General features: G+C 49.7%; 1 protein-coding gene across 2 annotated transcripts in view; it reads right to left on the bottom strand.

Moving 5' to 3' along the window:
* Window positions 1–9,936, bottom strand: part of U2SURP (U2 snRNP associated SURP domain containing) — a 42,586-nt gene extending 32,650 nt beyond the window's left edge. For both annotated transcript variants that reach the window (XM_056114169.1, XM_056114170.1), the window contains exons 1-3: window positions 9,834–9,936; window positions 5,623–5,667; window positions 3,366–3,497 (exon numbers count right to left, since the gene is read on the bottom strand). In XM_056114169.1, coding sequence (XP_055970144.1) covers window positions 3,366–3,497; window positions 5,623–5,667; window positions 9,834–9,878 — 222 coding nt within the window. In that variant the 5' untranslated portion in view covers window positions 9,879–9,936. The remainder of the gene's footprint in view (window positions 1–3,365; window positions 3,498–5,622; window positions 5,668–9,833) is intronic.
* Between the last annotated feature and the right edge of the window lie 5,702 nt (window positions 9,937–15,638).

The following is a 15,638-nucleotide window of genomic DNA, read 5'->3' as shown; positions in this document are numbered from 1 at the left end:
TGTTCAGTTATTCATTTGAACATTCAGTTTGATTTGGTTTTTAAAAGAGAAATATTCAGAACATTCACATAAAATACTAATCTTCAACTGACATCTGAAGGTTTATCTTTTTTTCAGATTTGTTGTTTTTCAAATTCAGTCACCATAAAGTTACAAAGTTATTCCTGGTTGGGTTTCAGGCACACAGTTTCAACACCGCTTCACCAATGTTCCCTGCCCTCCAACACGGTGCCTTCAGCACCTTCTCCTCAGGTGTGAATCCTCCCTCCACCAGTAACGGGCGCCCCCCCAGCCCCCCATCCAATCCCCCAGCCCACTCTTTTGAATACCAGTGTTCTGTGGTTTCCACTGCCCAGGTGTTCACTGTGAAGGTTACTTACCTACCAAAACTAAAAGCTAATCTATTACAAACATTCTTTACCAAATCCCTAGTTGGTATCTTTGGATTCGTCCTGAAGAAATGAAGAAAGGAAGAAAAATACTGTTGCTATTTTAAAATCACACTTAATTCTACCTGGAAAAAAAAAAAGCCAAGGTGACAGGAGAGCAGTTGAGGTGCTTGCCTTGCAGGTGGGAGACTCAGATGCAATCCTGGCCTATGGTCAGGTCTATGGTCCCCCCCAGCAAGCACGAAGTGGTCCATGAGTACAGAGCCACAGTGAGGCCTGAGCACCACCAGGACAGTAAGAAATGTGGGCAGATTTTTTCCTGGCCCCAACGCAAGGCGAAGTTGTCTAGGGCAGCCCTGGCAACCTCCACACTCCACGAGAGTGCCATGCTTCTGGCCAGAACCCACTGCTCGGATGAGCCTCATCCAGAAATGAATCTGTTGAAAACCTCAGGTGTGTGAGGTTTGTGACACTGAAATCTCCAGGCTTCCACTGCAGGCAGGCATGGGCTACCTTCCTCCTTCTCCCTGTGCCTCCAAAAGCCCCGGCAATCATGCACACACCCCAAAGCTGCCACACGGTTAAAAATTTAACTCCATCTGTTTCACCCGTTAAAAACGTCAGACACTCTGGAGCATGTGGCTGCAAATGCAGCCAAATAGCAGCTCAGACTCTATGACACTGATAAATCAGGAGTATCACACCAGATTGATGGGACATGACGAGAAGGCAGCCAATCTCAGTAAAACATAAACACAAAAGGCTTAACCTATAACAACATCTTAATAAACTATTTTTTTCTATTTTTTAACATTTATTTATTTTTATTTTTGGGTCACACCCAGCGATGCTCAGGGGTTACTCCTGGCTCTGCACTCAGGAATTACTCCTGGCGGTGCTCAGGGGACCATATGGGATGCTGGGAATCGAACCCGGGTTGGCCGCATGCAAGGCAAACGCCCTACCTACTGTGCTCCAGCCCCTTAATAAACTATTTATAACAAGCAGTATAAAATAAATTACTAAGGACCTACTAAGGGGGCAGGCTTAAGGAGTGGTTGGGAAAATTGGAATTAATGGTGCTGGGATTAGTGTTGGAATACTGAATTTAACTAAACTGATGATGTAACAGCACTGTCCTCCCATGGTTCATCGATTTGCTTGAGCGGGCACCAGTAATGTTTCACAACAAATTGTGAACTTGTTGTTAATGTTTTTGGCATATTGAACACGTCAAGGGTAGCTTGACAGGCTTTGCCGTGTGGGCAAGATACTCTCGGTAGCTTGCTGGGCTCTTGGAGAGGGGTGGAGAAATCGAACCTGGGTCAGCTGCGCGTGAGGCAAATGCATTACCCGCTGTGCTATCCTTCCAGCCCAATGATGTAATAAAGTTATTTAAAAAAAAAGAAGTATATGAATACTGAGCTTCCAAAAATCAACTCAAAGGAAAATTTCCCCCAAATACAAAAATGTTTCACCACTGTTCAGCATCATGGATTTCAAGTTCGGATGTTAGACAAATAGTAAATTACACAGAAATTGAATGAAAAGCCTAATTTTACAAAGTAAAATGTTTACTCAAACTTTATAACAAAGTACTAAATTTTCAAATGTAGGAGAAATGGTTAAGAAAATTATGGAATGTTTATTCAAGCAAACGAGTTCAGTTTAAAATCTGTTTACAGAATTTCCGTCAAAACTTCAAAATATTGGAGTGAACATTTTTTCCTTATTGGGGGCCCTTTCCAGGAACAGGCTGCCAGGGAGGGGCGCACAGCTACACTGGGCAGTGCTTGGGACAGTCACTTGGCCCCAGGGCCTTCAGGCCCTAATGGCCAAAGAAAATACTTTTAAATGTCTTTCTATAAAATAGGTCTTAGCAAAGTAAAAATACACTAATGTTCAGAACTATTAAAAAGAAAGTGTTATTTACTAACACTTGTGATGATTATCTGTAGCACTGTTAGTACTGTCTTCTCGTTGTTCATCAATTTTGCTCACGCGGGCATCAATAATGTCTCCACTGTGAGGCTTGCTTACTGTTTTTGACAGATTGAACACGCCACGGTAGCTTGCCAGGCCCTGTCATGGAGGCGGATACTCTCGGTAGCTTGCCGGGCTCTCCAAGACGGAAGGAGAAATCGAACCCAGGTTGGCCGCGTGCAAGGTAAATGCCCTAACCACTGTGCTATCTATCGCTCCAGCCCAATGATTATCTGAATTTCAAAATTTAACATCATACCAAAAAAAGTCACACAATCACTTGGCAATAGGAAAAAGAGTCAGAGTTCAAAGGGCTGGAAACATGCTTTACATGTGGGGTCCAGGGTTCCATCCCTGGGCACCACCACTTGTGACCCAAAGAAGAAGAAGAAGAAGAAGAAGAAGAAGAAAAAGTCAGCATTTTCTATACCCACATGAGAAAGTTCCTCCTCGGCTCTCCCAGAAACTGCACGGACCCTACACGGGGGAGCTGTGTCCCCCGACCCACCCCACCCCCGGCATGGCAGCTGGGTAATGACTTACCATTAGCCCCTTGAAACCCAAAACACTCTTTTGTCCTTTAAATACACAGAAACATTTCAATGAAATGCTGTTCAGAAGAGCTAAAAACCTTTCTTCAGAAAATTTGAGTTTCTCTGGGCAGACAAAGAATCCAGCAGGTCGGGTTCTTGCCTTGTGCTAAGTTGGACCCGGGTTCAATCCCCAACACCCTGTACGGTCTGCCCTCCAACATCACCAGCCTTCCCAAGAACAAGTCAGAGCCCTACAGGCAGCGGGGTGTGGCCCAAGAACAAAGAAGGAGTTAGGAAGAAAGGAAAATTTGAGTTTCCCATAAACCTAAATACAATAAAGGATGCTGTTTCCAGTTTAAGATAAACTATTTTCTTAGTTTACAAACTAAGAAATTAAACAACCAAACTCAATCCACATAGATTAAGATCAGCTATCCTTTCCTCTTTGATCAATACTCACTCGTGAGAGATTCTGATGGGGAGAATCACAGAGGCTTTCTCGAGAACTCTCATTCCTGTAATTATGTTTCCGTGGACTTTTAGGTCGGGTCCGACTTGGCATATCACTATCTGACGGTCCAGATGCATCCATCTTCAGGAAAAGTAAAAGAAAAAACTTTTTAATTCACAAATTCAGTACAGAAAGTAGAAATAATTTCCCAAGCCCAATATTGACAAATTTCATTATGTACCATCAATAGATTATTTGCCAAGCACATAATTCTGATTAATCAACATCTGTCAATTGCTCTTTCAAATAAAAATGGTACACCCCTTAAAAGAAAAAAAAAGCTGGTTTTATTTCTGACCTAATCCCCTAATTACCTTTCCTCAAGACAAACATTATAGTTTGGCAAACAGAAGTGCCTTTACTTCCATTACATCACCAGGACATGAAAAAGACAAGGAGAAGACTATCTCTGTTTCATCTAAAACATTAAATAAAATTAGCCTATGCACAGTGGAGAAGAAAAGAACTGTAAAAAAGGTCCATGCTAAGGCACCCAACAATTCACTCATCAATTGTGTTTATACTACTAGTGAAAAGGTCGTCAAAGTAGAAAAGGCAAATGCTATCTAAGTATCTTTGGGACAGAGAGAGAGAGAATGAGAAAGTGTGTGCCATAGAGGCAGGTGGATGGGGGAAGAACTGGGGGTGTGGGGGAAATAAGGGACACTGATGCTGGGAAATGTACATTGGTGAAGGGATGGATGTCGGAACACTGTATGACTGAAACCAAATTATGAACAGTTTTGTAACAAGTTACATCACGGGAATCCAGTCAATGAAAGTAGTAATTTTTTTAAAAAATAAATATTTGGGGGGCTTGAGCGTTAGCAAAATGGGTAGACCACTGCTGTGTATGTGACCAACCCAGGTGACAACCCTGGCAGCTGCCCATATGGTCCAGGGCCCTGCCAAGAGTGATCCCTGAGTGCAGAGCCAGGAGTGAGCCCTGAGCATTGCTAGGGGTGGCTGCCAAAAAAACAACAACACAGAAGAGAATCTAAAATTGCCTTAAAATCACAGACAGCCATCCCACCCCACCCTGTCAATTCCCAGGAGTCTGTAGAGACATTTGGAGAATGACTGCAGAACATCTATTCAAGTTTGACAGTAAGACTTAAGTGGAAAGGATTTCTGCTACAACCATCAACAGAGATCATAATAAAAAAAAAAAAGTGGACCTCCCCAGATCATTTTGTCATTACAAAGACAGGCCGAGCTCTGCTTAGTCACTTGCAGAATCTCCAGTAAGCACACTATGCAATGAGAAAAGAATGTGTGTAATAATGTAGCCTCAAGGCCAATAAACAAGTGCACACATTTAGATATGTACAGTTATATATGTACAATGAAAACAAGGAAGGAATGGAGAGAGAATACAGCGTCAGGGTACTCGCCAGGCACGCGTCCAACACAAATTCAATCTCAGCACCCTATATGGTCCCCTGAGAACCAGCAGAGGCAGGAGTAAGTCCTGAGCCCTGCTAGGTGTGGCCCAAAATAAAAAACAAAATATAAGGAAATATGCATACTTAGATTCTAATATGGTTCAAAGGGACAGCTGAATGACATGAACATAAAAAAGGAAAAGTGGCTGGAGAGTACAGCGGGTAGGGTGCATGTCTTTTATGCAGCCAACCCAGGTTTGATCCCTGACATCCCAAATGGTCCAAATCCACCAGAAGTGATCCCTGAGCACAGAGCCAGGAAGAAGTTCTGAGCATCGCCCTGTGTGGCCCCAAAATCAGGAGGGGCCGGGGTTAGGTTAGGGGAGGCAAAGATGGGATACAGGACAATGACATGACTGGCAAAAATTAGGCATCGTGTAATAAACATCTGCAAATCAAGTAAAGCCATAAATCTATAAATGCAAGGAGAGTTCAACCAGGAAAAGATGTTGGGGCTAAAAGGTAGTCAAGTGCCACGTGTGAAACCCCATCAACAACAGTGCTGTAAACCACACTGCAAAAATTTATTAAAATTTTAAAAAGAAAAATGTCTTCATAGAAGCAGATGGGAGTTCGGGGGGGCACTGGTGGAGAGAACTGGACGCTGGTGTTAAAACACAGTATGCCTGAAATCCAATCATGAATAATTTTGTAATTTCACAATGACTAAATAAGAAAAATTGCTTTTTAATTTAAATTGCTTTTTTAATTTTAACTTCCTCAATTTTAATGAGGAAAGAAAAATTGTGTTTTATACTCACATGTGCATCTGAAGATCCAGACGAATGAACATCTGATGATCTGGACTGCAAGTATTAAAAATAAGTATTTAAATGATCAGAAAATGTCCTATTACACTGACAAGTATTTCACATGTTCTACCACTATAATCTTCCCAAATTGTAACCATTTCTTCCCTGCTAATAAAGCCAAACAATGGACTTCATAAAGGGTATGATCCAAAACATATGTGCAACTCTGGAATTTGGAAAATTAATTTCCCAAAATATGATGCACGTAAGTGTTTGCATGTAGCTGACCTGGGTTCGATCCCCAGCATCCCATACAGTCCCCTGAGCACCCCCAGGATTGATTCCTGAGGGCAAATCCAGGAGTAACCCCTGTGCATCGCCGGGTGTGACCCAAAAAGCCAAAAAAAAAAAAAAAAAAAACCGAAAAAAAAAAAAAAAACACCCAAACGAACAAAAAAATTCCCCTTAGAAAAGAAGGGGGAAGGGAAGTCAACTAAGAGGCTGAATGACCTGGCTAGGAGAAATCAGCAGCTTTCCAGTATCATCAGTAGAACAGAAATGTCCTACACAGAACAGTTAATAAAGACACACAACACAAAGGAACCTCGACGTGTATCAAGAGACAAACTTGACTAAAGAATTCAGCTTTCCAATTTAACTAGAATCTTAAATTTTTCCCATTTAATATGAAGACCCATCATATTCCTGGATGGGAAAATCGGTAAAACAATGTCAACTACATCCAAAATCATTCACATTCTTAAAGCAAGTTCACTCAACAGTTTAAAAACCTTTAAAAAAAACAAAAAACACTTCCCAGGGAAACAAAAGAGGCTTGCTAAAAATAATTCTCAAGGAGAACATGCAAGTATAGCTAAGAAACTGCTCCCCTTTCTTTAATCTTTGTTACCATATCCAAATGCTTCTTCTGCCAATTACAATGAACCAAACCAATTCCAAAGGCAGTGGAGCGACTCCTCTTGTAAACAGACAAGGATGACTAGGAGGACTGCTAACTAACCAGCATGGAAACAACCCTGAGGTAGGCTGAAAAGTTACAGTTACAGATCCTGCAAAGAACCTGGACTTCTCAGGCCAGTGGTCTAAGGAAGTATCCGCTGTTGCATCTCATCATCTCATCTCTCTCCCTCTTCTTTTCCAGATTCAGAGCACACAGGCCTGTGCTCAGGGTTTAGACCGGTCAGGCGGGGGAAGCGGGAGCCGTCCAAGGACGGAAATCAGCCGCGAACCAGGCTAAGGCCATACCCAGTTGTGCTCAGTCACTAAAGCAGGATGGGCCAACACCTCAAACCCTGTGTACCTCTCTGGCCCTTGAGGAAAGAACAAATTAATGGAAGGAGTAAGCTCAAAGGGCCGGAGGCCCATGGGAGCCCTAGATTCATCCTCAGCACAACCACGAGTCCCCTTGAGCACGAGTCAGTCTGTCTGTCTCTGTGTCTCTCTCTCTCACACACAAACACACACACACACACACACACTCTCTCTCTCTCTCGCTCTCTCTCTCTCTCTCTCTCTCTCTCTCTCTCTCTCTCTCTCTCTCTCCCCCATCCCTTCAAACCTACAACATAAATCTGCATCAAAGGAAAAAGGCAAGAGTCAGGTTGGAGGCAGTGCCGCAGGCCGGAGCAGGCAGGAGACTGAGGGCACCGCCTGCTGTGGGCGGGAGGGGCACTCCGATGGCCACTGCGGGAGGTGGGCCAACTGCTATGATCCATAGCCCTGGTGTCCTTACTCTCCACCAGCTCCATGCCCGTGAGTTCCAGTCACGCCAACTCTCCTTCCTCACACGTCTGTCCTGAGGCCGGCCGACCCTCCTGGCACCCCCCCCCCCCCCCCCCGGCACCATCTTAGCAGTCCTGCAGTTGACCCAGCTCGGCCAAGACTGAGGCGGGCAGAGCAGACTCCTGGTTCTGGACCTTCAACCCTGGTCCCAAGTCGTTCTCAAACCCCCTCCAGCTCCCCATCAGCTGCATGCACACCACCTTGTGGAAGCCAATCCGAGACACCCTCACCAGGGTTCTCCGGGCTTCGTGCTCCTGACACTGGGCTGGAAATCTTCATCCCGCAGATGCAGGACGCAGAGAAATTCTCAGGGCACTGAATCTGGGATCTCAGAATCCAGCACCCTCCAGCTTTGAAACTTTGCAGCGAAGGCCCCCGAATGTCAGGTGAGTGGCGCCGGACCACAGCAAGGCTAGGACAAGCAAGCTAACACACCTAGTAGGACAGCTGCCCACAGGGCACCCTGACTCCTGTTCCAACACCAGGTCACCCCAGCCCTAAACATCTCTTCCAGGGAACGCTTCGTCACCTTTCTAGAGACAATGCCTGGTTCTGGTTGTCTGTCTCAACCAACCATTCACCGAAGAACCACTTACTCTTGAGATGTGCCTTGCACGAGACTTAAAAAACACTAAGACACAGGCCAGAGTACAGCGGGCAGGGCGCTTGCCTGGCACACGGCTGACCCAGGTTCGCTCCTCAGCACCCCAAAAGGTTCCGGGCACCATCCAGAAGGATTCCTGAGTGCAAAGAAGGAGTGAATCCCTGAGCACTGATGGATGTGGCCAAAAAAATAAGCAAACAAGAAATAGAAATCCAATCAATCCAATAAGAAACAGTGAACCATACTGAGTCATAATCCAGCATATGAGCTACAAAAATTTAAAAATACCAATCCAGGGGCTGGAGAGATTGCACAGCAGGTAGGGCGTTTGCCTTGCATGCGGCTGACCTGGGTTCAATTCCCAGCATCCCATAGGGTCCCCAAGCACCGCCAGGAGTGACTCCTGAGTGCAGAGCCAGGAGGAACCCCTGTGCATCGCTGGGTGTGACCGAAAAAGAAAAAAATAAATAAAATAGGGGCAACTACACACAGGTTCAGTCCTTTGTGTAATCATACACAAAACACTATTTCCGATCCAGAAGAAACTTAAAGGTGTTATCTAACTTAATCTCATGAAAAAAAAATCAAGGTATCTAGCACATGACCGCTAGATGTAAACAGCTCTGCCTCCAAGGCCCAAAATCCTGCATCTTAACGTTTTCCTCCAAGTTAAGATTATAGCTAGCCTCTGGCCACCTCGCTAGGCCTTGAGGCACCCAGGAAGGCGCCTGAAACAGAGCCTGTCCACGCCAGCTGTTTTGCGAAATCCAAGCCACTGTCTGCGCTTCCGAGACGAAGGAAAGTCACCAGTCCAGGGGCGAGGAATGCGAGATGCTGGCACCTCTGGCCTGGAACGCCTGGACACCCTGCACGAAGAGCTCGGGACCAGCGTCGGAAAGAAAGAGCCCTCGCGCGGGGCAACCCTGCTGCGAGCTGGCGTCCAGGTCCCACACCTCGGGACGAGCGTGTTAACCCCCCACCCTGGAAAACTCCGAACACGCAAAACCAAAGACAAAAGAGGGAGGAAGGACAGCCACTCGGGCGCGAGGGCGTTTGTGCGAGGCTCGTCCCCCGTTTTTGTTTGGAAAACGGGGGGGGGGGGGCGTCGGGACGGGGCGCTGCGTCCGCCCGGGCCACCTGCTAGCAGGCCAGCGCGGGCTCCCGGGGACCCGGCTCGCCACTTCCGCCGCCGCGCGGCCCCGAGACGCGGGTCCGTTGGGGGGGGGGGACACGCGCAGGCCGGGCGGGGTCACGTGACGCCCCGAGCCGCGGCGGGAGGGCGGGCGCGCGCGGGCGGACGCGCCGGGCCGGGCCGGGCCGGGCCTGAGGGGCTCCGGGGGCCGCGCACAGATCCCCGGGCCAGCCCTGCGGGCACGCCCCCGGCGCCGACGCGACCTCTCGCCTCGGAGAGGCCGACGAATCCTTCCCCAAAAAACCTTTTTTTTCCTATCTAAGCGCAAAGCAACTTCCAGCCGCACCTCAGACTTTTTCGGGCCGCGCCAAAGACGGGGGGCGGGGGGGGATGAAAAATCCAGACCAGGACCCCCGCGAGCGGCCGTGGGAGCCTCAGGCTGGACGCGGGCTGGACGCGGCCACGGGGACCCCGGGGTCCGAGCACGTGGGCGCCCCCCGGCCCCTCAGGCTCGCGGCACGCCGGGCCGCCGCGCCCCCCGCGTCCTCCCCCCCAGGCCGCCCCGCGTCCCCCCGTGGCGTCCCCGCGCCCCCCGCCCGCCGCCGCGCCCGGACCCACCCACCCGCCCGCCGCCGCCCCCGCCCGGCCCGCGGCCCCGGCCCGCCGCCCGCCCGCCGCCACCTTGGAGCCGGCCTTCTGCGAGCCGCCGGGCGTCTTATCCGCCATCTTGCGCTTCGCCCCTCCGGCGGCGGCGGCGGCGCGGGCGAGTCGAGCGCCGAGAGCGTCGATGGGCGCCGGCGCAGCCCGCCACGGGCGCCGCCAGGACGAGCAGTCGGAGGCCGAGCGGGGGCGGGGCGCGCACGCGACTTCCGGCCCCGCCCGCCCGCGCGTCGCGTGACTTCCGGCCCCGCCCCTGCGCGCCGCGTGCCCCCGGAAGTCCGCCGGGCCCGGCTCCCACGCCCGGGGCGGGAAGGGAAGGCGCCTCCCACGGAGGCACGCGCTCGCGAGCGCGTGGAGGCCGGGGCCTCAGTTTCCCTGGCTGTGAGCTGCTTTGGGCTGATGCAGTCCTGCATCTTTTGTATCTTTTTTTTTTGCTTTTTGGGTCACACCCGGCAATGCACAGGGGTTCCTCCTGGCTCTGCGCTCAGGAATTACCCCTGGCGGTCTCAGGGGACCATAGGGGATGCTGGGAATCAAACCTGGGTCAGCCGAGTGCAAAGTAAACGCCCTACCCGCTGTGCTATTGCTCCAGCCCCTGTATCTTTTTTTTCGACTTTTGGGTCACACCCGGCGGATGCCCCGGGGTCACTCCTGGTTCAGTGCTCAGGAATTACTCCTGATGGTGCTCAGGGCTCACTCCTGGCTCCGCACCAAGGAGTTACTTCTGGCTGTGCTCAGGGGTCACCTGGCTTTGCACTCAGGAATTACTCCGGCTGGTGCTGGGGGTCACTCTTGGCTCTGCGCTCAGGAATTACTCCCGATGATGCTGATGATGGGGGGCCAGTGAGGGATGCCTGGGATCGAACCTGGGGCAACCGCCTGCAGGGCAAACTCCCACCCCGCTGTACTATAACCCTGGCCCACAATCCTACTTTTTTTTTAACTTCTGGCAAATTCCTGAATTTTTCCTGATAATCAGGAGTTCTCCAATTGCTCATCACAAGATTCTGCCCCAGCCCTTAGGCTCACGGGGAGTTGAGATGATGGACAATACCTGGGGCAGGTGGCCAGAAAGGCTGAAACCAGCCCAACCACTCTGCTGACCCCCTGCGTTCCCTGTCACACAGAGACCCGGTTGTCCTATAAAAATCTCACACAAAGAGCCACTGCTAATAAGTTCCATACCCAGTTCCTCTAGGGGGCAGTTTCTTTTCTTTTCTACTTTGCAAGAAGCGTTTCTACTTTCCATCTGTTGAGTCTGAGCATCTTTATTATTCAACATTTTCATTCTTGAAATCTTGAACCTGGGAGTCTCAAATAAGCTTCTGCCTCACTAGGAAGGAGCTTTACCTCCGGAGCTTTAACTTAGAAACCGAGTCTGCAGCCTGGGGGGAGTCCCAGGCAGCGTGGACACTCCCAGCCCAGGGGAGCGGGGAGATGAGCTTGCTTGCAACCTGCTCTCCTGCAGTGAAGTCACCAGATTCGATTGGGGAGTCAGTGAAAATGGGTTTGTACAGGGACAGGGTAAATGAACGAGATGGCATCACACATTAGAGGTGTTTAAGTAAAATTTGTCACGCGTGTGGTTTCTGTTCTTTTTGAAAAATGACGTGTGGGGGCCGGATAGCACCACAGGGAAGGCATTTGCCTTGCTGTCGACTTGCCCCTGCTTCTACCCACACCACCAGAAGTGATTCCTGAGCCGGAAATAAACCCTGAGAGTTGTGGGATGTGTGGCCCAAAAGAAAAAGCAAGCAAACAATAAGAATTATCCAGTATTTACATCTGTCATCGCGATTGGAGGGGAGCACTGAGCTCCATCAGGATCTCTGTTCAGGAAAGGGAAAGTGCTTGAAAATGCTCTGTGGGTCTACACAGTCCGGATTGCCATGTGCAGAAAACTGCTCTGGGAAAGAGGAAGGATTATTTTGTTGTTGTTGTTGGGTTTTTGTTTTTAATGTAGGATTGCCATTTATTCAGGCATTGATTAAGCTGATTGAATTGGGCATGAACTCCACATTACTTTTCTTAAAAAATTTTTAATTGAATATCCATGAGATAGACCATTACAAAGCTGTTCGCAATTGGGTTTCAGTCATACAATGATCCAGCACCCATGCCTTCACCTGTGTACATTTCCCACCACCAATGTCCCGTTTCCCTCCGACCATCCCCCAATACCCAGCCCCTACCCGCAGCCTCCCTCTGTGGGAGGCACTTAAGAGGAAGGATTCTTGACCGGCTCACATCCAAACCACTGAAGCTACTTTTTGAATCCCATGTTGTTTATTCTCGCAGCCAGAAACTTGGGGAAACAGAAACGCGGCGTCTTGATTGAAGCTTCAGGAGGATAAAGGCAAGAACAACAAAATGACCTGTGAAAAACACGCCTGTTTGCCAGAGGAGAAAGAAGAAGGAAAGAGTGTGCAGGTAGGGGTGAGGCTTCCCCCCACCCCCATGCTGCGTGCCTGAAATTGAGGGTAAATCCATACAATTTTACTAACGGTAAACTTTGTGAGCAACAGGGAGAATAACGAACAAGCCAAGTGCGGGCAACCAAACCAGGACTCCTGCCAGAGTCTCTTCTGAGGGGAGAAAAAAGTGGGAAAAGATATCTGTAAGTACGGGATTCCACAGGTGGGGTGTGGGGAGAGGGTGGGACAGGGTTCCTCTGGGCAGACTCATCTGAGCCAACTAGAGAGAACAGGCCCCACCTGTGGTAGCCCATAGGGCTTGGCTTAGGAGTCTCAGCAGAACAGAGCGCCTATTCTGGAACTCATGGAGCAGGACCCCACATCATAGACGGGAAGCCATAAAGTGACACACCCTACACACAAAAATGAGGGAAATGTGATTTGCACCTCTGGTGCAAATTGAGTTTATTTTCAAACTCTGGTCTGGTCACGCTTTTCTGTTCTGGGCTCCCTTCCTCCCCTTTGGCCTGGTCTCCAAGTGAAAGTCCATCAATTTTCTGTCCCTGGGATGATATCACTTCCTTCATTGTGGGCCATGTTGCGAGGCATAGTGGGAGGCAGATAGGGATGAGCATGGAGCCCCCATACTTGACCTGAACTGGACGAGCAGTGGGCGGCCCCTCCCCTGAAGCTCCCCTTTGGCTTCCCAGCAACCGTCCTGCTCCCCTCTGATAAATAAAATAAGACAGTGCCAGGGGGTGGTTGAGTGAACAGGGAGGATGGGGGGGCACCCAAAAAGGAACCAAGGACCATGATATCTTGCTTTACTTCATGCGTGTGTGTTCTTTACTTTGTGCAGATACATTCTGGAAGTCCCCCGAAGACTTGTAGGATTCAAGAAGACTTGTTTTCTTGTAGGATATAGGACTGTCCCTGCTTGCAATAAAGGAGCGGTCTCTCCATTTCTCCCTGGGCCTCAGCATACCCCCCTCCCTCTAGAGCGGCTTTTGCCTCCTTACAGCAGTGAGCCACGAGCTGAGCAGAAGAGCTGCCGCAGCTGGCCTCTCTGTCAGCCCGGTGACTCGTGCATGTCAAGATTGCGACATTTCAGGGTGCCTTCCAGACCTTTCTCTTGGCCAGGCACAGGAGGATGGTTCTGCTCACGTTCCCAGAGTGACCCAAACTTTCGCCTTCCAACAGCTCATGGCACTGGTCCAAGCTGGAACGCAAGGGGGAAGTCAGCAGTTCAGCAAGAAGATGCTCAGAGGGTCTGCTCAGAGAAATCCATAGGGTCAGCATTGATACCATCAGGCTGAGTGAGCCTGGGCCAGCATGAGTGGCCTAAACCCAAAGGAATTTTGCAGCATTTGAAGGTTTGATGTTGCCAAGGGACACATGCCTATAGTAAGAAGATCAGCCCCTTGCCAAAGAAGGAGTACTGGTCAATGGCCAGAGTGAACACCCAAGGCTGACCCCTCTCACTCCTTGAAGGCTTTTCTCCAAAGCCCCCCGAGGCCCGTACTTAGGTTAGGTTCAAGATAGGAGGGTTCTTTCCCCTACCCCCATCCCGACTCCCTGAAGATTTAGGGAACATTTTAAAATTGGAAGATTTGGGGGCTGGAGAGGGGGGGAAAAAGGCATATAAAGCATTTGCTTTGCACCGGGACAATCCTGGTTCAGTCACCAGCATCATATGCAAGGCAAGTGCTTTATCCCTATGATATCTCTCAGGCCATTACCCTCAATTTTCAAAAGGTTTTTCAAGAACTTTGCAACTTCTGCCCTGGCAGCTATACCAGGCTACCAAGATCATGCACTGGTTAACCACATCAAGAAGCTGGTGCTGTGTCAGCTTGTTGAGTAAGTGCCCTCCACCTCTCACAGGTGACCTGCGGGTCCTCAGGACTTCTGCAAGAGACCTGAGTACTCTCAATCTTGCACTTTTACAGTGAAAACAAAACAAAACAAATCCTTCTGCTTTTCCATCACGATCTGTAAATCACTGGGTAATGGAACTGATGCTGAGAGGGAAAATGTGCTTAAGGTGGAAGGGAAGATGGCATCGCTGGAACTTCACGAGAGAGAATAGCCCCCAAGAGCAGGGACAGAAGCCCCTGCTGCTGCTCCAGGAGGCAAGGGTCCGACAGAACTCCAGCACCTCTCCCCGCGCCTGGTGAGGGGCAGCCAACGGACCCCACGTGGGTCAAGGCCAGGTGAGCAAGAACAGCTGCCGTGAGGGGCAAACCGGAACCCTCACCCTTTCACCCCTGCAGGGAACAACAGCAAGTTCCCAGAACCGCCCTCCCCAAACCACACCGGTGAGTTCCTGGACTCCTCATCTGTGACCTTTGTGTGCAAGGGGATGAGCCCCGCGCTTGCAGGGTGTGGGATAAAGGGAGCTTTCCCCGAGGGTCGGCGGGGAACCAGACGGCAGTTTCCAAGTAAGACATCCCAGAGGCACGGATGACTGTTTGCCAAACGTTGGGAGAGATGGCCGAAGCACGTGGCATGTCCTGTTTTTGCTACAAAGTCACAGTGTGAATGTCCCGTGCGAGCCAGTTTTCGGTTCAGTGATGGACATTCATTCAGTGGCATGAAGGACATGGGGCCTGTGAGGGCGAAACTGACAACACGACTGGCGGCAGAAATGAGAAAACTCAAGTAGGTCTCAGGTTCAGTTCATGGCACTGAAACAGCGTCAGTTTCCCAGCAATGAGATAATGTGCGACCAGCCAACCTGAACCCACCTGGAAGCTCCTGGGCCCAGTAAATGGCTCATTCGATCACTGTGCCTCAGTTATTATGTCCCAGAAACTATCTTTTGTTAACCATAAGGAATGTGTAGCCTATGTAATCATAAAACTGGTACTGTTACTGGAAACGATTGTTTAGCTGTTGCCTGATCACTGTTGCCATAGCACTTGCTTAACTTTGAAACTTCTAAACTTGTATAAACTGCTTGTGATTTAGATTCCACTGTGTTGGGTGAGACTTGGGCCCTAGCTCAGGCTAGCAGTAAAATTCCTTTGCTTTTGCATTATCGTGTGTGAACTTGGTCTCTCCGCAACTGAGGATCTGAAATTCAGATCCAAAACACCCTTCACCAAAACGGAGCTCTGTCCCCTTCAAATAAGAACGTCCCATTCCTCCCCGCCCCAGAAAAGCACACGCCCCTTTCTGCCGCCCCCTCCCCCCACCCCACCCCACCCCACCCCCCCCCCCCCCGCCAGTGGAATCAGAGGGTCCTTCTGGGACTGGCTGACTCACTGAGTCAGTACCTCCAAAGTCCACCAGCTGGAGCCTGGTGCGGATTTCGGGCCTCCGAAGGCTGAGATTAGCCTGTTGTCCATCTTAGCCTGACTTACCTGTCCATTCATCAGAGGACACTGAGTTGGGCGGCTTCCAGCTTTGG

This window comes from Sorex fumeus, unplaced genomic scaffold (assembly GCF_029834395.1).
Source record: "Sorex fumeus unplaced genomic scaffold, SorFum_2.1 ptg000024l, whole genome shotgun sequence".
Classification (NCBI taxonomy): domain Eukaryota; kingdom Metazoa; phylum Chordata; class Mammalia; order Eulipotyphla; family Soricidae; genus Sorex; species Sorex fumeus.
Note: the sequence above shows the minus strand (reverse complement) of the source record. Positions and strands in the feature narration are given on the sequence as shown.